General features: G+C 34.4%; 1 protein-coding gene across 2 annotated transcripts; it reads left to right on the forward strand.

The window, feature by feature from the left end:
* The first annotated feature begins 2,620 nt into the window (after positions 1-2,620).
* Positions 2,621-8,469, forward strand: LOC140822508 (70 kDa peptidyl-prolyl isomerase-like). 2 transcript variants are annotated; one of them, XM_073183278.1, is made up of 12 exons: positions 2,621-2,881; positions 3,009-3,095; positions 3,344-3,604; positions 3,900-3,977; positions 4,231-4,311; positions 4,402-4,599; positions 4,692-4,778; positions 5,909-6,033; positions 6,302-6,422; positions 6,530-6,678; positions 7,913-8,040; positions 8,256-8,469. In XM_073183278.1, the coding sequence occupies exons 1-12, from the start codon at positions 2,725-2,727 to the stop codon at positions 8,356-8,358; spliced, it is 1,575 nt and encodes a 524-aa protein (XP_073039379.1). In that variant the 5' UTR covers positions 2,621-2,724; the 3' UTR covers positions 8,359-8,469. The 2 variants fall into 2 exon arrangements, with proteins under 2 accessions (XP_073039379.1, XP_073039380.1); XM_073183279.1 differs by lacking the exon at positions 8,256-8,469 and having other exon boundaries at positions 7,899-8,035.
* The last annotated feature ends 18,999 nt before the right edge of the window (positions 8,470-27,468 follow it).

Here is a 27,468-nt window from a genome sequence, read left to right on the forward strand (position 1 = left end):
TTGTAAAAGTTTGCAAATAAAAAATACAACGAGTAATAATACATAAATACATCATATGACCAGAAATAATGTATTACATTAACAACAAATTTTAAATATTTGAAATAATTAAATAAATAATATTCATCTATTTGTTTTAGACTCGAAAAAATTCACTAAATCAGTATAGTCTAGTTGTCGGATAATTCTATGTCAATCTATACATAAACAGCCTATTTAGTTTGTCATGTGACATTGCTTATCACAAATATTTTTTGATTAACTTCAATTTCGAAAAGCTTTTTTTTCTACCGATGAGTTGTGAGTGGTATGAGTAACAAAATTTTACGGACAATATATGTATTTCAGAATAAATTATTCAATAACGTTGAACATCATAAGTAATTTAGAATAATCAATTTAGTGTCATTAAACACTGTAGCATATCAATTGATTTTATTGATTTGTTGAATAGCCTCTCATGACCATCAACTTTGAACACAACTCACAGCAGTTAATGTATAAATGCCCATTGTGGCTTAAGATTATTAACGCTCCATAGAATACTTTATCAAACTAGTCAAATGCTCTCTCCTTATTTTTTTTTTTTTCAAATTCAACAAAACCCACAACTTTCTTAATATTGTTTAAATTGTTCAAAATTTTTTTTTATTTAATATTGAGTTAGATTTTTTTTTTTTTTTACTGTCTCATCAACCCAACATATAATAATAATAATAATAATAAAATAAGCTCGCATGGACTTAGCTCAGTTGGTCAGCAGCAGTGAATCTTGGAACAATGACCAGAGATCGAGTCTCGCAAGCGGCAGTGTGAGAGTTAAATTCCCTCCAATGAGGGGAGCTCCTTGTGCGCGGCGTAGCATAAGGTCTAGCTGTTGCTGGTTGGCTGAGTCACCATGATTTACCTCTTCTCACATTCCTGTCGGGCCGGGGGTGATGGGCGTCTAAGGTGAGCGATTTCACCTTTTTTTGGAGCAATAATAATAATAAAATAATAATAATTGTGGGTCTCCTCCAAAGTCCGGCCCAGAGGCTATAGTCTCTTTGACCTTACATGAGTATCGACTTATGTTAGAGATCCGTCTCACAAAATTGATTTGTGAGACTATCTCATAAGCATATGAAAAATACAACTTCTTTACAAATAGTTAAATCAATAGCATTACTCATGCAATTTTCAACAGTATATTTAGACGTATCACATGCTATTTAAAAAACTCAATATATTTATCAATCAAATTAATATATATGGTATTCCTGGTAAAATCTTTCACAATTAATACAGAAAATCATACATGCGAAAATACTATAAACAAAACTAATCACCACCTTAGACGTTGTTAGATATATGGTAACATTTATAGAAAATTTTTGTTCTCAATCAAATTAAAGGAGTTAAACGTTGAGTGTAAAATTAGTTAAATAGTAACTCATGATGTGATATAAATAAATTGACTATTAAACCAGTTGAAATTCAAATTTTAAATTTTAATAAAAATTATATTATTCTATATATAAAATTTATAAAGAAAAAAATTATCACAAAATATTACTTAAAATACCCATAAATCAAGCTTAAATCCAGGAAACGCGTAGTTTGTTACTTCATTGGAAGTAGTTAGAAAATCGAATAAAATAGCATGACCAACCAACCTTTCAAATTCCAACTTGTTTTTTTTTTTAAAAAAAAAAAATTAATTGTCTTTGCTTGAATTCAAATACTATTTTAATAAAATGTTAGTGGTTGGAGTGATATTAACTTATTATTATGCAATATAAGAATGCGGAAATCAGCTTCATATTTCGTGATGAGAGGATAATAGTCAAAATTAGTATAATTAATCACAAACTCGAAATTTATGCCAAAAGTAAATTTGATTTTATCTTTCAATCTTCATCCTTCGACAACCTTATTTGTTAGAATTTTGCCAAGAGAAAGCTATTGCACTTCTATATATGAACGACTCACCGATAAAGAGCAAGGCAATTTTATTTATTTTTTAAAGAAAATTATAATTTCACAACATGTAGGAAAAATTATATTTTTGTTCATTTATATTGTGAAACTTGACTTTTAATTATTTGAGTAGGTCTCTTGTGAGACGGTCTCATGAATCTTTATCTGTGAGACGGGTCAACCCTACCGATATTCACAATAAAAAGTAATATTTTTTCATGGATGACCCAAATAAGATACCAGTCTCACAAAATATGACCAGTGAGACCGTCTCACACAAGTTTTTGAACAAAGGCAAAAACTTGTTTGAGACGGTCTCACGGGTCGTATTTGTGAGACAAATCTCTTATTTGGGTCATCCATGAAAACGTATTACTTTTTATGCTAATAATATTGTTTTTTATTGTGAATATGAGTATGGTTGACCCGTATCACATATTAAAACTCTTGAGACGGTCTCACATGTGAGACACATGTGAGACGGTCTCACATGAACAAATGATGGTTCAAATAAGATTATAATCGGATTATATATCTTATTTTTCATAATATTTTCTCAAACCATTTATGCAAAATTCTGTCCCCAAAACTTTAAAAACCCGACAAAGATTTGGCACTAAAAATCACACATGCTTGAAGTTGATTTCCAAACGCAAAATAAAATAAAAAAAAAATCAGAGGGGGGAAACTAACGGCTTATCTTCAACCCAACAGCATACACACAACTACTTGCTCTTATCTTTCACTCAAACATCAGAAACCTAAATGGCACTCGTTGCATCTATAGAAGCAATTTCCTTAAAGACCGGAGCGCAAGTTTCCGATTTTAAGGAGATAACCATTGGTGCTGAAGGTCTGCTGAAAAAGATTCTTCATAAAGGAATTTCATGGCAGACTCCAATCCCTGGTGATGAAGTTCAAGGTAAATAATCCATGTAAAAGATAAAATCTCCTTCGAAAAACAAATCGGGTTTGAATACGTGGCGTTTTGAAGCTAGCAGCACATGTAGAACGTGTTGATGATCGCATAATTCTGTTTCTTGATTCAGTTCATTACAGTGTAAGGCTGAAAGATGGAGATGTCTTTGACTCTAGTCGGGATAGAGGAATTCCCTTCACGTTCAAATTAGGCCAATGTATGTTCTCTGCCAATTCTTAACACTAAATTTTCGTGTACCGCTGGCACTAAGAAACAACGTTTGGATGGAATAATTATCCATAACGATTAATACATTTCAACTATGTTATTCTGTGCTCGTTCTTGGGTGATTTCCTTTGTTTATACAGAGTTTTTGGATGAGAAAATGGGAACCGATTTTTCCAATGTTTACTTTTTTTTCTTGACAAAAAAATGGTATGGTTTGGGCACAAATTGATGTGATAGGTGAAGTGATCAAAGGATGGGATGACGGGATTGCCACAATGAGGAAAGGTGAAAGATCAATGTTCACAATTCCGGCAGAATTGGGATATGGAGAAAAGGGGTGCCCCCCTCAAATTCCTCCGAATTCGACATTAATATTTGATGTTGAGTTGATTTCATGGTTCCCCATTAGAGAGATTTCAGGAGATGGAGGAATTTTGAAGAAGATTATAAGGGAAGGAGAGGGATGGGCTACTCCCAATCATCAAGATGAAGTTTTAGGTAAATTTATAAATATCCACCCATTGAAGGTAAATTTTACTAGAATATATATTTTAAGTTGGTTGGAAGTTTTTTTTTTCCTTTCAATTTTCATCAAAGTATCGACATGAAGTCGAGTATTGCTGGTATATCAAGCTAAAACAAGGAATTTTGATGAAAACCAAAATAATAATAATTTGTTCTAAAAATCAAATTGTGACAAGAACAAAAAAAATAGGGTAATTTACAATATTGATTTAAGAATTTTCCTATGTTTCAGCATTTTCTGATGATTTAACATGTCATATTCTTGCAGTGAAGTATGTGGCCAGAAATGAAAATGGCAACATAGTTTCTCAATCTGATGAAGGCTTGGAGTTTTCTCTCACGGATGGTGAGTCTATTGGAAATCATAGGCCGTAATTTCTCAATTGGGCATCGTTAAATTAAATAAATACAAAGATTCCTATTTACTCGTGAGACGGACTTAATTGAAGTATGAAATTTTTTTTATCAATATTATTATTGTGATCCAGCTCGTCATTTTCGTGAAGTTTTCTCACTCTAGAGCGCAGACGAAATTGAAGTTTGACGTCACATAATATCAAATGTAGTAATGAAAACAAATTTATTTCGTTTTTCGTCAGGCCATCTATGTCCCGCCATGGCCAAAGCCGTGAAAACCATGAGGAAAAGAGAGGAAGCAGAATTGTTGGTTAAGTTCTCCCGTAAGTGAAAACACACACGTTGTAGAGAAAAAAACAATTTGATCTAATAAAAACATAATTTAGTGCATTAAAATTAATTTTAATTGGTAGATGGTCTTAGGCATTGCAAAAATGAGATGCTTAAAGTGGATGGTGATACTGTATCTCCTTACTCAAATCTCATCATTCGTGTCGAATTGATATCGTGGAGAAGCGTAGTTGATATCGACGGACATAAGAAAATTTTGAAGAAATTAATGGAAACGGGCGAAGGGTTTGATCGTCCTAACGAAGGATCTCGTGTGAAAGGTAAAAACTTAATTTTTTTTTTAAAAATGAGATTGTAACATAAATGGCCTAATTCTTGGTTGAATATTTGCTTGATGTCTATGCTTTTGCAGTAACTTATATTGGTAAACTTGAAAATGGTACCATATTTGAAAGGAAAGGATCTGATGCAGAACCCTTTGAATATATCTGTGCGCGAGGTAATTACATATTTATCAATTGTATTTTTAATCCAAAGTAAAAATCAAATTTGATACTTCTTTACAAATTTCAATAAAAAGAAAACACACAAACCATACTTTAAATTAAGAGGAAAGATTGCATTTTTAGTATTGTATATCTACTTATTTGCAATTTTGATCTTTTATGCTATCAAATTTTAATATTTAATATACTTCATCTTTGTTTTGCCAATTTTTACCCTATTTTGACTAGGCATTGATTTGGAAACAATGCAAAACTAATGTGATCGTGATGTATGTAGTATCACATTAGTACTATCGATTAAAAATACTTAAAATTGCTAAAAATTAAAGAATACAGACCAATTTTCCCAAAAGTTTATCCACTAGTTTGATGCATTCCCTTGCTTGTCAACTCTTAGGCATAGTTTGGTACACATGATAGGATAAACATGTGATATATAATATAAGGATAAGTTAAGGATAAATAAGATGTAGGATATGATATTTAATGTTTGGTATGATTTTAATAAGAGTGATTAAATTTATATATTAGATTGTAATGACAAAATTAACCTTATCATAATAAATTTTATAATTTCAAAGTTGTTGCTTGAGTCATATTTTTTATCTGTTAATGTGCTTGCATGATTTATTTATTTTTACCTAATTTTATATATTATAAAATATGATAATTGAGCTCTTGATTTTGTGAGTCAAGTCAAATATCAATTTTTAAGGTTAATCGAGTAATACTAATAATTTTATAGAGATTTATAAAAATTATTTATATAATTATCTCGAATTCATTTATATAATTATCATATTTTATAATATATAAAAATAAATAAAAATATTTATTTGATTTTAATTTCTACCTACTAGCATAGATTTCTAAAAATCATTTATGAATTGAGGGTAGTTAAGTCATTTGTAGTGTATTTTATTATTAGACTAAAATTATCACACCAAATAGAAGTGACAATTTATCATTCTAAAATATTATTTATCAAGGGCCCATGATATTATCATGAGCTTTTTAAAAATGTACCAAACATGGGATAAGGAGGATTATTTATTAATCCCTCCCTTATCCCATGTACCAAACTATGCCTTAATATATACTTTTTTTGTTCGATCAATTGCAGAGCAAATCAACAAGGATTTGGATAGAGCGATTATGACTATGAAAAAAGGAGAAGTCGCTGTAGTCAAAATCAGCTCTGATGAAGCTTCATCAATTTACGAAATCAAATTGATCGACTTCATCAAGGTCCGGCCACATGACTATAACTATTTTTTTTCCCTTCATTCTTGTCTGTAATCCTAATTCATCTTAACTTCTTGTCTCTACACACACATCTTGGATCGACTTCTTTTCGTGATTTATCACTTGTTATGATAATAACATATAGTTGATCGAAAGAATGAACGACGAATCTTTTGATTATTATGTTTCAATCAATATTCTCGTTCTTCTTTTATTTATCAAATATACATATATGTTCCTTTTGTCTATTTTTATGGATTTTTGTTTGCAGGAGAAACCCTTCTGGAAAATGGACATTCGAGAAAGAATAATAGCTTGTGGAAGGAAAAAAAACGAAGGGAACTTACTTTTTAGAGATGGGAAATTTGAACTTGCCTCTAGGAAGTATGAGGAGGAATGTGATATATGTCTCAAAACCAAATATCAGTAAATCTTTTTTTATTTGGTTATATTTTCCTGGTCATTGAATTAAATATTTCCAAATATTCTACATTTTAACAGGGTTCAAAGTTGATCGAGTACAACCATTCCTTTACTCATGAAGAGAAACAAGAGGCAAATTCTTTGGGAGTATTGTGTTATTTGAACAGTGCGGCGTGCAAATTGAAACTGGGAGAATATGTCGAGGTCATGCGACTCTGCACAAAGGTCTTTCTCTTTTATTTATCTTTCTTATTGCATTACTGCACACTCGGAAACATCGCTTATCTAACTTATTTCATAAATTTCACAAATCAAGGGTGTGTTTTTATATATATTGTTTTGAAAGTTTTGACGTAGTTACGATATTCAATAAAATAAAATATGACAAAAGATTTAGTAATTTGATGATTTTTTATAAAGCATACTCTAACAAATTAAATATGCATTTGATAGTTAAATGTGGGAGTGCAATTTTGGATTAAGAAAAAGACTTCACAAACGGTGTCTTATGTTCAACTCTCTTTTTTTTTATTAAGAACTAGCGTATCGAGACACACGTGTTGCACGTGTGGGTAGAATTTTTTACTGATGAATTTAAATCAAGTACTTTATGTAATTCTTGACGTACAATTATTTTTTAAAAAAATTGCATCAAAGAAATGATAAATTAACATTAAAAGGTTTCTTCCTTTATATATAGTATATATATAATAATACTATAGGGCATAGTTTGGTACATATGATAGGATAAACATGTGATATATAATATAAGGATAAGTTAAGGATAAATAAGATGTATGATATTATATTTAATGTTTGGTATGATTTTAATAAGAGTGATTAAATTTATATATTAGATTGTAATGACAAAATTAACCTTATCATAATAAATTTTATAATTTCAAAGTTGTTGCTTGAGTTCATATTTTTTATATGTTCATGCGTCGATAGTGCTTGCACGATTTATTTATTTTTACCTAATTTTATATATTATATAATATGATAATTGAGCTCTTGATTTTGTGAGTCAAGTCAAATATCAATTTTTAAGGTTAATCGAGTGATACTAATAATTTTTCTAGAGATTTATAAAAATTATTTTTATAATTATCTCAAATTCATTTATATAATTATCATATTATATAATATATAAAAATAAATAAAATATTTATTTGATTTTAATTTATACCTACTAGCATAGATATACAAAAATTATTTATAAATTGAGGGTAATTAAGTCATTTGTAGTGTATTTTATCATTAGACTAAAATTATGACACCTAATAGAAGGGATATGTTATCCTTCTAAAAAATTATTTATCAAGGGCCCATGACATTATCATGGGCTTTTTAAAAATATACCAAACATGAGATAAGGAGGATTATTTATCAATCCCTCCCATGTACCAAACTATAATTATGATGTACTTATTATTGATAATTAGTGTTACCAAAACAGGTATTAGAGGTAGAACCCTTTAATGTCAAAGCTCTCTTCAGAAGATCCCAAGCATATATGAACACATCGGATTTGGATAAAGCCGAAGAAGATATTACGAACGTGCTCGCCCTTGATCCAAACAACAAGTAAGTTTCATGTCTGCATACATACATATATATATATACACATGTTGTCCGGTCCAAACGAAGAATATATATATATATATATATATATATATATATATATATATATATATATATATATATATATATATATATATATATATATATATTACATACACATCACTTGTGTTTTGACGCTAGTATTTATTATGGTTGAACTTTCATAATGAATTTTTTAGGGATGTGAGGATGGTATACAAGAAGTTGAAGGAGAAACAAAGGCAATATGGTGGACAAGAATCAAGAATTTATAGTACTATGATTTCAAGAATCATGGATTAAGAAGTTGATTCGACCTATTTTTAGAGCATTGTCTTAAGTATGCATTCAACAATCCACATTTATTTTTATATGTGAGATCCATGATTTTTTTATAGACGTAAGAATGAATAAGGACTATTGAATATAATCTTAAGATAATACTCTTGCATAGTTTGGTAAACATGATAGGATAAAATGTGCTATATAATATAAGGATAAGTTAAGGATAAATAAGATGTAGGATATTATATTTAATGTTTGGTATGATTTTAATAAGAGTGATTAGATTTATATATTAAATTGTAATGACAAAATTAACCTTATCATAATAAATTTTATAATTTCAAAGTTGTTGCTTGAGTTCATATTTTTTATCTGTTCATGTGTCGATAGTACTTGCGTGATTTATTTATTTTTATCTAACTTTATATATTATATAATATGATAATTGAGCCCTTGATTTTTTGAGTCAAGTCAAATATCAATTTTTAAGGTTAATCGAGTGATAATAATAATTTTATTGAAATTTATAAAAATTATTTATATAATTATCTCGAATTCATTTATATAATTATCATATTATATAATATATAAAAATAAATAAAATATTTATTTGATTTTAATTTCTACATACTAGATTTATAAAAAAATCATTTATAAATTGAGGGTAATTAAGTCATTTGTAGTGTATTTTATCATTAAATTAAAATTATCACACCTTCTATTAGGGATATTTTATCCTTCTAAAAAATTATTTATCAAGGGCCTATGATATTATCATGAGCTTTTTAAAAAGATACCAAACATGGGATAAGGAAGATTATTTATCAATCATTCTCTTATCCCATGTACCAAACTATGCCTTAGGCTCCGTTTGGTACGTGTGATAGGATAAGTAATGATTAATAATTAGAGTGATTAAAAAATGAGATATATGGGTTAATAGTATTGTGGGATAAATAACATGGTGTTTGGTATGATTTTAAAATGATGAATTAATTTTGTAAATTTTATTGTAATGACCAAAATACCCCAAATGCTAATTAAATATATATTTTTGAAATAATTGGATAGATAATTAAAAAATTATTAATTATCACATCCTTTGAGGAGAGATATTTAATCACACAAATAATATGAATAATGTGGACTTTCAATCATAATCAAGGGTCTATAGATTAATAAAAAACGAACCAAACGCGAGATAAGGGAATGATTATTTAATAATCATTCCCTTATCATAGCTACCAAATATAGCCTTAAGGTTAGTATCTCATGAACCAAGTTAAGCTAGCTAGGTATGGTCTCGAAAAGGTCTAACGACCAATTAATATTAATTTTCACTGAAATTTGATATGTATTATATAATCTGCAGGAATACGAAAACTTATAGTAATAAACCACTTTCAAATTTCATATGTAATTTAATATGATGGAAATAATTCATAGCTTCGTTAACTTAATTATATTGTTATCATATATAGTTTCACACATGAGATTATACATGTATCCCTCCATCATTTAAACCATTGCTCTGGGTGATTGGTATTTAAAATCAATTTATATTTTTTTAACCTTTAAAAGAAATTATATTGACATGGAAGTAACTAATTAGGGAAAAAAATATGGAAAATACATAAAATACAGTTATAAAGTGCATATTTGTGATGCGTCTTTTCTGATTACTGGCTAGTTAATTTGATTGTGTTGGTTTTATTACGACAAAAAAATTAATTTTATTATTTATTTATTTTTATAGCAATAAATCTAATTAAAATAGAAGATGTCAAAATATATTGTCGATATTATTAAGGATTAGTCGAACACATTAACTTTGAGTATGGATTAATACGAGTCTAGTTTTAGGTTTAAATGGTTTGTTGGAAATGTAATCAAAGTTTCACATTAGAAATATGACGAAGATCATAAGTTTATAAGATGAAAAATATTTCAATTGATATGAAGCCTTTTAGATAAATGTAAAAAACAAATGCATGAGTGTTTACTCCAGTAGAAAATATCATATCATTGTGGAGATATGTGTGTTATATTGTACATCAAGTTGCGCCGACCATGGGGCTCGAGATCATGGCCACAAGCTCTAATACAACTTGTTAGAAGAATTACCCTTTTGTTATTCCGTTGATATTTCTCAAAATAGAATTCACAGAGAAGAATATGAAATCAAATAGAATAAAAGATGGGTTGATTGAACACATAACTACTATGGTTACAAGTATTTATACGTGAGATTTTTGTACATATACAAGCAAAAAAATAAACTCTTGGGCCTAACTGAACACTTAACTACTAGTTAGTAACCATCAGAAAATCATGTGCTCCTTTAAATTCTTGATCACATCACTTGTTGCTATAAAATCTTGGCTAGCATCTTAACAATTCTCCACCTTGGCTAGGTTTTTCCATCTTTCGGATGAAGCCATATGTCAATTCTGCATCCACAAAGCCATTTATCACTTCTTTATTTTCTCCCTTCTTTTCATACAACATGCCCATTTTAGATTTTCGGATGAGATACCTAAAGATCCATTTCACATCTTCTGTGTGTTTCCTCCCCGATTTGCTCATGTAACGGATTACCAAGCACTACATATGCTAGATCAAGGCACGTGCAAACCATGTCATACATGAGACTCCCTACAACATTAGCATATGTATCATTTCTGTATACTGCACTTCCATTTCAACCTCAAATGAGTCTTTACGTGACATCTTGAAATGTTGTGCTGATGAGTTAGGACTGATTTCGATTTGGCCATATTGAATCTCTTCAAAACTTGCTCAATATAACCACTTTGAGAGATGAAGATTCTGCCATCAGATCAATTTATATTAATTTCCAAATATATTATGTTTATAGCATGCCTCGTATCCTTAATTTCAAACTCACTTTTCAACAACTCTTTTCAACAAATTTGTATCAATTTTGTTCTTTGATGCAATTAGTATATCATCAACATTAGTATACCACTGGCGAAAAACTTTATTGTAGTCCACTCCATTGAGCTGTGAATACCCCTTAGCTAAAAGCCTAGCTTTGAATTCCACTCCTTCATAAAAAAATTCCTATGAATTACCACAAGGCATTTCAGATGACTCCAACTCAAAACGAGATTTTTTTTATCACCATATGAACTTTGATCATGTGGGTAGTACATCTCATTTTCATATATATCACGCCCCGAAACTCGAGATTTGACACCGGCGTCGTTTAACAATCACACAATTGAAAACGACCAGCCTCGTAGCATAGTATAAATTGAAAACCAGTTTATTAATCATAACTTCTCAAAACTAAGTCTTTTACAACTGAAATAAAATAAAATTGCGGAACGTCTTACACGAAATTTAAATTAATAAATTCGAAAATCCCTTTTTCTGACCAATCTCGAAATTCATAACAATCACCAGCCCCAAAACTGTTCAGATTCCTCTTCGTCCACCTGTTCTTCGGATTTATCTAGGGAAGGTTGTAAGGAATGAGTGATATGGTCGTCACTCAGCAAGTGGGGGCCGTTTGAGTACAATAAAAACAACATGCAATTTTCGAAATATATACCATGCAACCATAATTCATACCACGTGCGCATCATTAACCCGACACTGAGATTCATCTACTTTAAATGGTTTACTGATATCAGTCCCTAATTTTTACTCCTCTAAGGGGACGAGGCCGTATAGCGGTTATCTCCCCCACCGCGTAAGGGTACATATGGTTGGTATTCTCACCCATATCAAGTTGAATTCTCACAGGTGTCAAAACATTACTCATGCAAAAACATCGTAACCAGAAAGGTGTAGAAGAAGAATTGTAATCGACCGAATTTTGACAAAAATCGAAAATACATGCACCGAAATTCAACAATTTAAAACAAGCCCACTTACCTTAAATTTTTGATGAAAATAAACGTGAAAGGCTAGGGTTTACTGCACTGGAATTTTCGAAAATTCCTACTCCGGCGGCTGGACGGCGACAGCGCTTCGCTGTACTCGAAAATCCTAAGGACACTAAAGGAGAGTCTCGAAATTTGGTGAGAGTTGAGGTGTGATTTTCGAGCTATAGGGCCCTCCTATTTATAGGGGTTGGCAGCTATCATGATCGAGTGATATCGCGTTTGAATTTTGCATCAAATCTTTTATCTCGAATCGTGATCTATCCATGATTTTGGGTGATAACCGAATTCCAAATCTTCCATCCCTTAAATTTCGAAATTACATAACAATATATATACACTAATTAATTCGAACTCTAGGGATTTTACTCAATCTCAACTCAAATATTAGATCTTTATCTGCTTATATTCGAAATTCCTTATTTAATTTCTTGGATGTAGATAGATTTATTCCTCCCAAAAGTTCAAGCTACACGATAAATAATACCATCTTAATTTCGAGCTTCAAAATTCTGCACACGAAAAAATTATCTACACGACTTGGATAACCTCAAAAAGAAATATTATATTCTGAATAATAATAATATCAATATCCAAGATTATATCATCTTAGTATAATAAAATTATTAATCTGATAAGATCACGATTGTACAAAATCCCGAGTTTTACATCCCTCCCTCTAGGCATGCTTATCGGACCGGTTCGACCCGGAACCGACCCGGAACCGGTCCGATAAGCCCGGAACCGGAACCCGTATGTGAGAACCGGACCCGAAACCGTGTCCAATCCCTTAATTTGTGGGTTGAACCGGTTCAGCATATTCTGAACCGGTTCAACCGGACCCATACCCGATTTTCGAAAATTTTTTTAAAAAAAAAAATAAAAAAAAAAGAATTTGGGCCAACGGCTGCCTTTGCAACCGTTGGCCCAAAGGCAGTCCAACGGCTGCAAATGCAGCCGTTGGATGCTGCAGATTTCAGTAGCCGTTGCTACTGAAATCTGCAGATTATTTATCTCAATTTTGGGGGTCAAATTGCAAATAATTTTTTTTTTAACCCCCAAAAATCACCTATAAATACAAGTCATTTTTCTCATTTCATATATCAATTTTCTCTCAACTTTCATTTCTCTACAAGCAATATATTTCGTAATTTACTCATATAAATATTTCGAATTTCAATGGCATCATATTCAAACCGTCGTGGTGGTCGTGGCGAATACGCTCCCGACTTTGGTGAACATTATGGCTACATCCCCGACTATGATGAAGTCGAACCTGGCCACGAGGATGAAGAACCCATGGAACTCCCCAACAAAGATGTAGGGACGCCATCGTCTACTCGAGCAAGCAACACAATTTCTACGAGCACGACGACGGCCCGTGCAAAGCGAAGCAAAGTTTGGGATCACTTTGATATTGAACAACAAGGTACGAATAACTCTTTTGCCGTTTGTAAAATTTGCAAAACGAGGTATTCTTACAAAACAGGTGGTGGTTCCGGTGGAACCGGCACTTTGAAAAAACATTTAGTTAAAATACATAAACTTGACCCCGATACGCTACAACCATTCGGTAGGGAATTAACACAACAACAAATTAATCCTTCAAGTGGTAAAGCTTTCACAATTACAAAAGAAATTTCTAGGAAAGCTATCGTAAAGTTTGTTACCAAATGTTGTCAACCTTTTATATTAGCTGAACAAGAAGGTTTTGTTGAATTTACCAGTACTATCCAACCTGGTTTTCACAATATTTCTAGGCACACACTTAAGAAATATTGTTTTGATATTTATAAAGAATATAAAGAAACACTAAAATCGCATCTTTCAAATATTTCTTGTAGAGTTAGTTTAACAACTGATATTTGGACTAATTTAAAATATGAATCATATCTTGTTGTTACATGTCATTGGATTGACGAAACTTGGACGATGCAAAAAAGAATTTTAGCGCTAGATCATTTAGAATCGTCTCACAATGCATACACTATTGCTAGATATGTTTTAAATGTTGTGAAGATTTATGGCATACAAAATAAAATAATGTCGATCACGTTAGATAATGCGAGTGCCAATACTCTTGCAATTAAATATCTTAAAGATTCATTAAAACCAATTTTAGAAGGTAATTTGCTTCATGTTAGATGTGCGTGTCATATTATCAACTTATGTGTTAAATGTGCATGTGATGAGCAAATGTCCACTGTTATAGAAAAGTTCAAATTATGTGGGAAATTATTACGTGAAAGGAGATATGGACGTGACTGGAAAACACTAGTCGAATCAACTGGAATTAAATTTAAAAAATTTCCTCTTCCAATTGATACTAGATGGAATTCTTTATATCACTTGCTTCATACTTTATTACGTTTTCAAGATTTAGTTACCCCATATTATAATAATATTGCGATAGAAAGTTTGATGCTAAATGACGATGATTGGATTGTTTTGAGTAAATGTGTTTCTTTGTTAGAAATTTTTAAAGAAGCAACCGAAAAATTTTCTGGCATTAACTACCCTACTTCAACGATGTTTCTACCTTTGCTTTTCAATATGTTTTATAAATTTATTGAATATCGTAATGATTCTGTTATGCGTGATTTTGTTTCAAATATGGAAGATAAATTTAGAAAATATTGGGAAACTATACCAATTGTTCATGGTTTAGCAACATTACTTGATCCTACTCAAAATCAAGGAGGATTAGACATTTTTTTTGAATATTATGCTAAATTTCTTGGGAAGAATGTTGACGATCAAAAGAAGTCAATCACGCATTCTCTCCAAGAATTGTTTGATTTGTATGCTAGTGAACAATGTGATGAACCGAGCGCGCAGCCGGAGGAGATGCCGACATATAAAAGCAAAAGTGGAGCACTTAACTTCTTTCAAAGTTTGAAACGACAAAAGTTCAAAGGAAAATCGGTGACAACAACCAATTACAATGAGATCCAAATTTATCTAAGCCAATATATTGAGACGACGGAGAATTTCGATGTTCTTGATTGGTGGAAAGTAAATTCTAAACTTTATCCATTTTTAGCTGCAATCGCAAGAGATGTCCTACCAATTCAAAGTTCAAGTGTTGCTTCCGAATCAGCATTTTCAGTATGTGGAAGGATCATTGGTGATCAAAGAACTAATTTAAAGCCAGAAACACTTTCCATGCTAACATGCCTACAAGATTGGTTTGCTGCAGAAAAAAAGAATAGGACATCTGGCGCGATCGACGAATTTCAAAGTTCAAGCTCCGACGAAGATCCAGAATATTCAAAATATATTTTAATAAATCGTGATGAATTTTAGATGTTCAATTGTAAAAATAAATGTTTAAGTTATGTTGTTAAATTTTTTTAAATGTAATGCACATTTATTTGCACCGAAATATTAAATAAAAAATTGTCCCTTAATAATTTTTATTTTAATTATATAATAAATATAATAAATTAAGTTCGGAACCGGTTCGACCCGAACCGGAACCGGTTTATAAAAGCCCGAACCGGTCTAGGTTTGGATTGGTTCCAAATATTTCTCCTTGGAACCGGAACCGGTTCGGAACCGGTTCCTTACCGGTTCAGGCCGGTTCCGAACTTACCGGACCGAGAACCGGTAGGAACCGGTCCGATGGACCCGATAAGCATGTCTACCTCCCTCCTTATGGGAAGTTTCGTCCTCGAAACTTGGGTTGGCTTGGTCTATGAAGAGGTACGGGTATTGGTCCTTCATCATTTCTTCTATCTCCCACGTGGCTTCTCTTTCCGTGTGGTTAGACCTGTAACGTACCGTACTTTTCGTACTCAAAATTTGCGGAAAAATTAAAAATTTTCTTGAATGTAAAAATGCTTTCAATGTCTGCCATAAAATAACTCAACCAAGTCCCCCATAAGACATGGTTGCTCAAAATAGCTTAAATATAGTTTTCTCACGAAAGGTGTGCTCAAAGTATTTCCATCGAAACAAGAAATCAGAGTAAAATTAACATTTGCGTAAAAATATAAACTTTGCGGTCCTCGGGTTAGCCTTCCGCTCAGTCCAAGCCTGCCCCTTGGTCGCCACCTCCTGTCTCCTCATCAACATACTCACCTGCATCGATCAAGTCTACTGAGTCTAAAGACTCAACACGTATAAACTGGAAATAGCAAGTACTACATAATAAAATCGCATGCCACTTTAAAATAGAACATACATGCATGAAGCTTGGATTTGAAATGAACTTGAACTTGCGTACGTACATAGACGTGCCATAACTTGAAAGCTTTCATAAACATGCTTACATACTTGATCATACTTAAACATATATGAACATACATGACTCCATTTTGCGTAGAGGATGTTTCAAAGCAAGTGACACATACATAAGAAACGCCTGATCAGACAAACCACAGTACTGGGCTGACAGGGATGTATCCACTGCCACATACATGAGATCCCCGTTCATAATTTAACGGGCTGGTTGGTCCCCGTTCATAATTTAACGCTTTCCAACCACGATCTAACCCATTCATAATTTAACTGGGTGGAGAAGTCCTCGGCCACGTTCACCGACTTCCAAACCCATTCATAATTTGGTCACAAGACATTTAGCATACCTCAAAAACTTAAAATATTTTCTTGCACGTCACATACTTACTTGGCTTTGAAGGATTCGTTGGACTTCGATCAGGTCCTTGCTGCAACATACTAACATGGATTCAAAGGCTTACTTGAAAAGCTTAGACGTAAATATCATGCTTACTCTCAAGCTCAATCATATCTTAGGACATTCCATAATTTCCCATGACACAACCTTGATAACCCTTGCACTAAACCATGACATCGAACCTCAAATCATGCTAAAATATTTTCCCCGAAATATGCAAGACACGGACCCCGTGCCCAGGTCCGGCTCCGGGTTCGTGTAGGTACTGTAAAATGTGTGTGCAGAAAAGTGGAGACACGGACCCCATGCTTAGGTCCATGTAGGTGTCCGTGTAGACTCTGGAAAAAGGCACGTCGGAAGAACAAAGGCACCGACCCCGTGTAGAGGTCCGGGTAAGGGTCCGTGCACCCGCGCAAATCTGAAATTCACGAATATTCTGAACACGCAATGCTTATCATCCTAGACTCGATTACGCGTACCATGAATCGACACCCCGAGACCCATCCTAGCATGCCATAACATCAAACCAAAATAGTACAACCACCCAAAGCAACGATGTTCACCCTACGACACATCCAATTCAAAACTTAGCAATTGACACCAATTCGTTTCCTATGACTTCTAATGCATTCGAGTGCCTATCGACACTAAACGACGTATCAATTAACATCCCAACATCATACTAATCATACCTAGACGCATCAACGATCACCCGTCGATCCCCAACGAAGCCTGCAACATAGAAACTTCAAGAACACCATTTTTGTAAAAGTCGCAGTTTGAGCAGTCCCACGAAAAGCGCCATAACTCACTCAAATTTCATCCAAAAATCTCAAATTTTATATCAAATCGAAGGAATCGAAAAGTTCTATAATTTTCTAGTTGAAAGTTTTCTCGAAATCCCGACGGAAAAATCGCAGTTTTCAACATAACGGTAAGTTACGAGATTTCAGATCTAAAAAGTATTTCAAAACGCATTCAAACCATTTTCCGCTCAAACGACGAATGTTACACATGAATTTTTACGCATAAAAATAACACAACACATAATATGACAAGATCGATGCCGAAAGAACAGAATATACGTGCCTTTAAATCTCTAACGTTACCGAACCGGCGATATCGAAGCGGGGATGGCGCGATGATTGATCCGGGACGAACGTGGCGCTAAAATCTTGGAAGAAAGGTGGCGAGAATTACTGCAATCTTTGAAGGGAGGGGGCGGCTACTGAGTTTTCCCTAGAACCCTAGGTTTGCTCTCCAAAATAATGGGGAAAGAAAATGTGTATGTGTGTGGTGTGTGTTAGACGTGTAGGTGTGTATATAAGTGTGTGTGCGTGAGTTAGGTAGTAATTTAGGGAATGATTATTGCTTAATTACAAAATTAACAATGCTAATTAAAAGGCTAACTAAATTGCTACTAAAATGTTAGATTAAATGTTGAGCAATTACATGGTAGTAAAAATAGAAATCTCTCCTTAAATTACTAACCTCCTTAAATTTAAATAAAATACACAAGTGCTACAACTTTAAAAATTTTAAATCATATAATTACCTAATAATTAAATCAGGCCTTTAAAATGCTAAAAACTTAATAAATCATTTAAAATGTCCTATCTTAACTTAAAATAAAATATAGCAATAAAATTTGCCTAAAATCATCACCGGTCTTTTCCTCGATCCCGCATCGAATAATCGCCTGAAACATGAAACTCGAAAAGCATTTTAACGTGCATCAATTAGACAAAAATATTAAAACTATGCAAATTCTTAAATCGTGAATTAAAACCCAAATCAATGAATTAAGCATGCATTTAAACCATTTAATAAAATACATGAGGAATTTAATAACTTGTACGCACGTGGTTCATGTGGACCTCAAATTTCGGGACGTCACAAGACCATTGCATCTTGACGTAGGGAATTATTCGCCGTCTTAGTACCTGGTCCTTGGTGTCCACGATTCTGATGGGAACTTCTTCGTACTTCAGCTCTTCTCCCAAGTTGATTTCAATCATGAGCGGTTCTGCTTCCAGCACGTGGCTTGGGTCCGAGATGTATTTCCTTAGTTGGGACACGTGGAAAACGTTGTGAATTCTAGACATGTTTGGTGGCAGTGTCAATCTGTATGTTAGCGTGCCCACTTTTTCAAAACTCTCAAAGGGTCCGACATAACGAGGGTTTAGCTTCCCAGCTTTACTGAATCGGACAACTCCTTTCATTGGTGATACTTTTACGTAGGCCTTTTCGCCAACGTTGAATTCCACTGGCCTTCTTTTCAGATTTGCCCAACTCTTTTGTCGATCTAGAGCTGCCTTGAGCTTCTCTCGGACTACTGTAACCTTGTCTATTGTTATCTGTACGAGCTCGGGTCCTACTATTGCTTTTTCTCCCACTTCATCCCAATATAAGGGTGATCGACACTTCCTCCCATACAGAGCTTCGTATGGAGCCATCCCAATACTGCTGTGATAACTGTTATTATAAGCAAACTCGATCAAGGGTAGATGAGTGCTCCAATTGCTACTGAATTCTAGGGCGCATGCTCGTAGCATAACTTCCAAGGTTTGAATTGTTCTTTCAGTTTGGCCATCGGTTTAAGGGTGATAGGCCGTACTAAGGGTAACTTTCGTTCCCATGGCCCCTTGAAAGCTCTTCCAAAAACGTGAGACGAACCTTAGGTCTCTGTCGGACAGGATGCTCACTGGTACTCCATGAAGTCGTACAACATTGTCCATATACAGTGTAGCCAACTTGTCCAGATTGTAGTTCATACGGACATGTAGGAAGTGTGCAGATTTTGTAAGTCTATCTACAATTACCCATATTCCGTCTTGACCTTGCCTCGACTTTGGCAACCCTACCACAAAGTTCATAGAGATGTGCCCCATTTCCACTCGGGTATCTCCAAAGGTTGCAACAATCCTCCAGGTCGCTGGTGCTCTGCTTTGAGCTGTTGACATACTTGGCATTTAGAGACAAATTCTGGCACATCTCTTTTCATTCCATTCCACCAAAAATTGCCCTTAAAGTCCTTGTACATTTTTGTACTCCCTGGATGGACTGAAAATTTGGACTTGTGTGCTTCTGACAGTATTTTTGGCGAAGTTTATCGTTGTCTGGTACACATAGTCGTCCTTTCATCCACAGGACTCCTTTGTCATCAATTTGTAGACCTTGAGACTTTCTTTCTCTGACTTGCTCTTTAAATTTGGTCAGTACCGGGTCTCGATCTTGGTTTAACTTGACGATCTCCTGCAGACATGGCTGGGCTGAGAGGGAAGCTAGAGTCACTTTGCCTGGGCCCTTCCGGGTTATTGCATCAGCCACTTTGTTTGCTTTACCCGGATGGTAGCTTATGGTCAAGTCATAGTCCTTCAGTAGTTCGATCCACCGCCTTTGCCTCATGTTCAGTTCTTTTTGGTTGAACAAGTACTTGAGACTCTGGTGATCTGTGAAAATCTCACACTTGGCACCATAGAGATAGTGCCTCCAAATTTTCAAAGCAAAGACAACTGCTGCTAGCTCCAGATCATGCGTAGGGTAGTTTTGCTCGTGCGATTTCAACTGCCTTGATGCGTAGGCGATCACTCTTCCCTCTTGCATGAGTACACATCCCAGACCTTCCTTAGAATCATCACTGTAGATGGTGAATTCCTTATCCTCAATGGGTAAGATTAGTACTAGCGTGGATGCGAGCTTTTCTTTTAATGTCTGAAAACTTTTCTCGCAAGCTTCGTACCAGACGAACTTGGAATTCTTCTGATTGAGTCTAGTCAGTGGTATGGCGATTGAAGAAAAACCTTCGACGAACTTTCTGCAGTACCCTGCCAGCCCAAAAAAGCTCCTGATGTCTATGGCGTTCTTAGGTTTTGACCACTCTTTAATTGCCTCCACTTTCCTGGGATCCACTGATACTCCTGCTTCAGAGATCACATGTCCTAAAAAAGATACACTCTTTAGCCAGAACTCACATTTCTTAAATTTAGCATAGAGCTCCTTCTCTCTCAGAGTCTGTAGTGCAAGGCGGAGGTGTTCTTCATGCTCTTTCTCGTTGGACGAACAGACGGGGATGTCGTCAATAAACACCACTATGAATCGGTCCAGAAATGGTTTGAACACTCTGTTCATTAGGTCCATGAAGGCTGCAGGTGCATTGGTCAGCCCAAAAGGCATCACCGTGAACTCGTAGTGCCCATATCTTGTCCGAAAAGCTGTTTTGGGCATATCTTCAGCCCTGACCTTCAGTTGGTGGTAACCAGTCCTCAGATCCAGTTTAGAAAAGACTGAGGCTCCCATAAGTTGATCAAATAGGTCGTCTATCCTCGGTAGAGTTCTTGATAGTGATCTTGTTCAGTTCTCTATAATCAATGCACAATCTCATACTCCCGTCTTTCTTCTTCACGAAGAGTACTGGTGTTCCCCATGGGGACACACTCGGTCGAACTTTCTTTTTTTCCAGTAGTTCTTGGAATTGTTCCTTTAACTCTTTGAGTTCAGCTGGCGCCATCCTGTAAGGTGCTTTCGAAATTGGTGCTGCACCAGGAATTAGATTAATTTCGAACTCAACTTCGCGGTCCGGGATTGTCCTTTGGAGTTCTTCTGGAAAAACATCCAGGAACTCACATACTATTGGGATGTCTTCTATCTTCAGTTCGACTTCTCCCTGCACTTCGTTAACCATTGCTAGGTAGATATCTTCTCCAGACTTCATGGCTTTCCATTCTTGGGAAGCGGAAAGAAGTGATTTCTGTTCCTTGGATTTACCATGATACACGATCTCTTCCTGATCTGGGGTTCGGAGCTTAACTCTTTTCCCTTTACAGTCCACTAATGCATTGTTTCTGGCTAACCAATCCATTCCTAGAATGATGTCGAAGTCGGCCATAACTAATCGTATCAATTCTACACTGAATGTCTGATTACCGATACTGATTAAACACTCCATGTGAATCTCATGAGTTTCGATGGCCTTACTTGTAGGTGTGGCTATTCGAAAAGGTACAGCTAATAGTTCGGGTTTAAGTCCTAGTTTCTTAGCAAGTCTCTTAGACATAAAAAAATGCATGGCACCACAATAAAATAATGCATAAGCAGACACTTTTTGAATTAGGATGGTACCTGACACGACTTCATTGGTGTCGTCGGCCTCTTCTAGAGTCATAGCAAAGACCCTGGCATTAGGCTTGCCTTCCTTTGGCTTGTTGGGGTTATCTCCTGTATTTGGCCCAGTTCCCTTGTTGGGCCCGGCTGCTTGGTTGGAGGCAGTAGGACATACGGCAATTCGGTGTCCCGCTTTCCCACATCCGAAGCATACACCACTATTTCTTCGGCACTCCCCGGTGTGTTTGAAATGTCATGTCGGGCACAGCTTGGGCACAAATGCGGAATTAGGGAGACATTTCCTGAAAATAAAAAAAAACGAAAATGCTCAGAATATCAAAAATATGACAGAATACAATATCAGGATAGAGTAGGATACCGAAAAATTAAGAATTTTCGAAAATTTCCAAAAAATGGAAAGTTTTGAGATAAACATATGGATTCGAAGCATATGTTGAGAGGATTCCAGGACAGTTGACGGAATCTAATTCGGAGTTTCCTACGAAAAGTTATAGGGGTTACGAAACTTTCCTAAAACGGAAAAAACGAGGTTCCGGAGGCCTAAACGAAGGATTTTCGCGATTCTGGCCCCTACCTCACGACGTTAGTGGTGAAAATCACTCGTTGGGCCATTTCGTAGGGGATAGCGTTGTACTCGAGTTAAAATTCCACCGAAATTTTTTATTTTCGTCTTTTTTTTATCTTTCGAAAATCGATTTTTCCACTCGGATTATGAACCTGGCGGCTTTGATACTACTTAAATTTCACGCTTCAAAAATCGAGAACCGACGTCATTTAACAATCACACAATTGAAAACAACCAGCCTCGTAGCATAGTATAAACAGAAAACCAGTTTATTAATTACAACTTCTCAAAACTAAGTCTTTTACAACTGAAATAAAATAAAATTGCGTAAACGTCTTACACCAAATTTAAATTAATAAAATTCGAAAATCCCTTTTTCTAACCAATCTCGAAATTCATAACAATCACCCGCCCCAAAATTGTTCAGATTTCTCTTCGTCCACCTGTTCTTCGGATTTATCTGGGGAAGGTTGTAAGGGATGAGTGATATGGTCGTCACTCAGCAAGTGGGGGCTGTGCGAGTACAATAAAAACAACATGCAATTTTCGAAATATATACCATGCAACCATAATTCATACCACGTGCGCATCATTAAACCGACATTGGATTCATCTACTTTCAATGGTTTACTGATATCAGTCCCTAATTTTTACTGTTCTAAGGGGACGAGGCCGTATAGCGGTTATCTCCCCCCACCGCGTAAGGGTACGTATGGTTGGGATTCCCACCCATATCAAGTTGAATTCTCACAGTGTCAAAACATTACTCATGCAAAAACATCGTAACCAGAAGAGTGTAGAGAAGAATTGTACTCGACCGAATTTTGACAAAAACCGAATATACATGCACCGAAATTCAACAATTTAAAACAAGCCCACTTACCTTAAATTCTTGATGAAAATAAACGTGAAAGGCTAGGGTTTACTGCACTGGAATTTTTGAAAATTCCTACTCCGGCGGCTGGACGACGGCAACGCTTCGCTGTACTCGAAAATCCTAAGGACACTAGAGGAGAGTCTCGAAATTTGGTGAGAGTTGAGGTGTGATTTTCGAGCTATAGGGCTCTCCTATTTATAGGGGTTGGCTGCTATCGTGGTGATCGAGTGATATCGCGTTTGAATTCTGCATCAAATCTTTTATCTCGAATCGTGTTCTATCCGTGATTTTGGGTGATAACCGAATTCCAAATCTTCAATCCCTTAAATTTCGAATTTACATAATAATATATATACACTGATTAATTCGAACTCTAGGGATTTTATTATTTCATGCTTGATCTTATATCCCGGTATCTCAATCTCAACTCAAATATTAGATCTTTATCTGCTTATATTCGAAATTCCTTATTTAATTTCTTGGATGGAGATAGATTTATTCCTCCCAAAAGTTCAAGCTGCACGATAAATAATACCATCTTAATTTTGAACTTCAAAATTCTGCACACGAAAAAATTATCTACACAACTTGGATAACCTCAAAAAGAAATCTTGTATTCTGAATAATAATAATATCAACATCCAAGATTACACCATCCTAGTATAATCAAATTATTAATCTGATAAGATCACGATTGTACAAAATCCCGGGTTTTACATCTTCTATTTGTTTCCTCCCCGATTTGCTCATGTAACTGATTACCAAGCACTACATAGGCTAGATCAAGGCATGTGCAAACCATGTCGCACATGAGACTCCCTACAACATTAGCATAATGTATCATTTCTGTATACTGCACTTCCATTTCAATCTCAAATGAGTCTTTACGTGACATCTTGAAATGTTGTGCTGATGGAGTTAGGACAGATTTCGATTTGGCCATATTGAATCTCTTCAAAACTTGCTCAATATGACCACTTTGAGAGATGAAGATTCTGCCAGCAAATCAATTTATATTAATTTCCAAATATATTAATAGAATACCTCATATCCTTAATTTCGAACTCACTTTTCAACAACTATTTTCAACAACTTTGTATCAATTTTGTTCTTTGATGCAACTAGTATATCATCGACATAAAGTAATAAAATAAGTATCAATATGCTTATAATTTCTTTTATGATAAACTAAACAGTCAAATTCTTTTATCTTATACTATTTTTTAGCATAAAAGTATCAAATCTTTGATACAACTGGCGAGGGTATATTTTGGGTCCATACAATGACTTCTTCAATTGACACACTTTGTCATGCTTTTATAATGCCTCTAGGTTGTGCATAAAAATTATTTCCTCCAAGTCACCATGTAAAAAATCTGTTTTAACATCGAGTTGGTCCAACTCCAAGTCTTCTTGCACAACTAAGGACATCAACAATCTTATGGATCTATCTTTTACCACTGGCGAAAAACTTCATTGTAGTCCACTCCATTGAGCTGCGAATACCCCTTAGCTACAAACCTAGCTTTGAATATGGCTTTTTCAACCTTTTTTTATAGCTTATTTGACCTTATACACCTACTTACATTCAATCACTCTTTGTCCCAATGGTTTTCCAACCAAATCCCAAATTTAATTCTTTTCCAGAGACTTCAACTCATCTTTCACGGTCTCTAACCAATTTTCAAGTTAACACTACACATAGCTTCTTTGAAGGTCAATGGTTCTTCTCCTTCGATTTTAGTGGCTGTTATAAGAGAAAAGGTCAACATATATCTGTGTACCCAAATTTAGAAGGTGGTGTTATTTTCTTTTTAGTTTTGGATTAGTTTGAGATTCTACTCCTTCATCAAAAATTTCCTATCAATTACCACAAGGCATTTCAGATGACTCCACCTCAAAACGGGATTTTTTTATCACCATATGAACTTTGATCATGTGGGTAGTACATCTCATTTTCATATATATCACTTCCCTGCAGATGATTATTTTTTGTTGCCCTTTTCACTGTACCAGAATCTGAAACCTTTGAAATTAACATTTATTAGTTGTTAATATCTTTTCTTAAAGGGTTAGACATTGTTGGACCGTTGAAAAGTGTTTTAAAATGCGGAAACAGTCCGGTTAGACTAGTGATATAATAATATATTCAATGTATACAGTCTTTTAACAATGTGGCTAGAGAAATAAATAAAAGTAGACATAAATATAAAGCTCAAAGTAAAGAACACAAGGTTATGGATGTTTGGAGATTAATGACTCCTACATAGCCTCTTCTTCTACTTAAGAAGAAAATCACTTTGATTAGGACTATCGCTACCTAAATCAAAACTCTTAAGAAAACAAATTAAACAACAATGAAACTTTGGTTATCTTGTGGAACCCTCGGTTCAGACAGATACAATACAACTCTTCAACAAATAGTTTTGAACATCTTGATTTGTAGAAGTAACACAAAACGATAATTGATGATCTGATATGGAATATAATCGTGTGCTAGTGAGCAACTTTATATTGAAAGAATAAAAGTGCAAGAAATCTTATATATATTAGATTGTAAAAGCTTCAATCCTGTATATTCTTAAATCTTGAATATGCAAACTTATACTTGAAAATCTCCGAACGGTCGAAAAATTTCAAAGATCGTATGTACTAACATCCGACTAGATGAAATTGTCAACTTCTCTTCATAGTACACTACATTTAACACTCATTTAATGTTTATTGCTTTTATGGCTTGGATTCGGAAAAGTTTATTGACTCTTTGACATTTTAGGAAACATTCATGTCAATCAAGGGTTAGTATGATAATGTCCATGATTGGTCAGTCGTACTCTATTTGATAGATTTGACCAGCTAGAGTCTGTGGTCAGGTTGGAGTGCGGCTTGAACTTGTTGACAACTTCTTTATATGAATAAGCAAAAGTGTAATCCGGCTTGATTTCACCACGTCCAGCTAGAAACCTGTTAATATATTAAAATAGCAGCTAACCCTTGAAACAATGTGAAGCAGTTTGTTATCACCAGAACTTATGATATTTTTATAAAAGTTTGAATATATAAGGTTGTAAACTTAGATATCGGTATATTCAATTAAAGTTTAGTATCAGTACCATTTTGTAAGTTTATTTAAGAATTTGAAATTTGTGGGTTTATTCGATTTAAATTATACAAACAATATAGCTTGATTAACATCCATATATGGATTAACTATGCAAGTCGTGGAGTGTTACACACATGTTTATTTAAACATTAAATCGATGGATCTCATAAATTTTGAGACGAGGTCCTCCCCATCCAATATTCATTCAAGGGTTGTTGAAACACTTTAGGTGTGGCATAAGTCATCTTAATATATTTATCAAATGTCATCTTTTAACAAGATATTTATGTTTTCTAAAAAATATTTATATGATGATTCGAAGATATGAATGCGCGCACATTTAGCAGTACAAAGATGATGGCATATTTTATGTCAACACTGATGGTTCAATGAATATTCTTAAAGCTAACATGGTCATAGTGTCACGGCACAGCCCACTTGTGATATTGTCTGCTTTGGTCCGATGTCTCACAACTTTAAAATGCATCACAACGTGCGACGTCCACATACACTGTCTCTGATACCAAATGTCACGGCCCAACCCACTTATGATATTCTCCGCTTTTCCCTGAGGCCTCACGGCTTTAAAATGCGTCACAACGTGCGGCGCCCACAAACACTGCTCTGATACCATTGCCACAGCCCAGCTCACTTGTGATATTGTTTGCTTTGGCCCGAGGTCTCACGGCTTTAAAACGTATCACAACTTGTGGCGTCCACACATTGGCTCTGATACCATACGCTGTGGGGCCCTTAACTCTTAATCGTGATTACAATGCAATTTGATTAGGGTTAATTAATTACAACGAAAAACGAGTAAGATTTTTCTTTACAATGAGCTCAAAACGTGTCAATTTTAATTATAATACTCAAAATAGTATCTAATTAAGTATCGTCTAAGCATATCAC

This window comes from Primulina eburnea, unplaced genomic scaffold (genome assembly GCF_022965805.1).
Source record: "Primulina eburnea isolate SZY01 unplaced genomic scaffold, ASM2296580v1 ctg87_ERROPOS800000+, whole genome shotgun sequence".
Taxonomy (NCBI): Eukaryota; Viridiplantae; Streptophyta; class Magnoliopsida; order Lamiales; family Gesneriaceae; genus Primulina; species Primulina eburnea.

What these genes read in the sequence shown, in the direction of transcription:
- LOC140822508 (XM_073183278.1), top strand. Translation starts at nt 2,725, where the DNA reads ATGGCACTCGTTGCATCTATAGAAGCAATTTCCTTAAAGACCGGAGCG. An exon ending in CCCTGGTGATGAAGTTCAAG is followed by an intron (nt 2,882 to 3,008) that starts GTAAATAATCCA and finishes TTCTTGATTCAG; the next exon opens with TTCATTACAGTGTAAGGCTG. An exon ending in ATTGTTGGTTAAGTTCTCCC is followed by an intron (nt 4,312 to 4,401) that starts GTAAGTGAAAAC and finishes TTTAATTGGTAG; the next exon opens with ATGGTCTTAGGCATTGCAAA.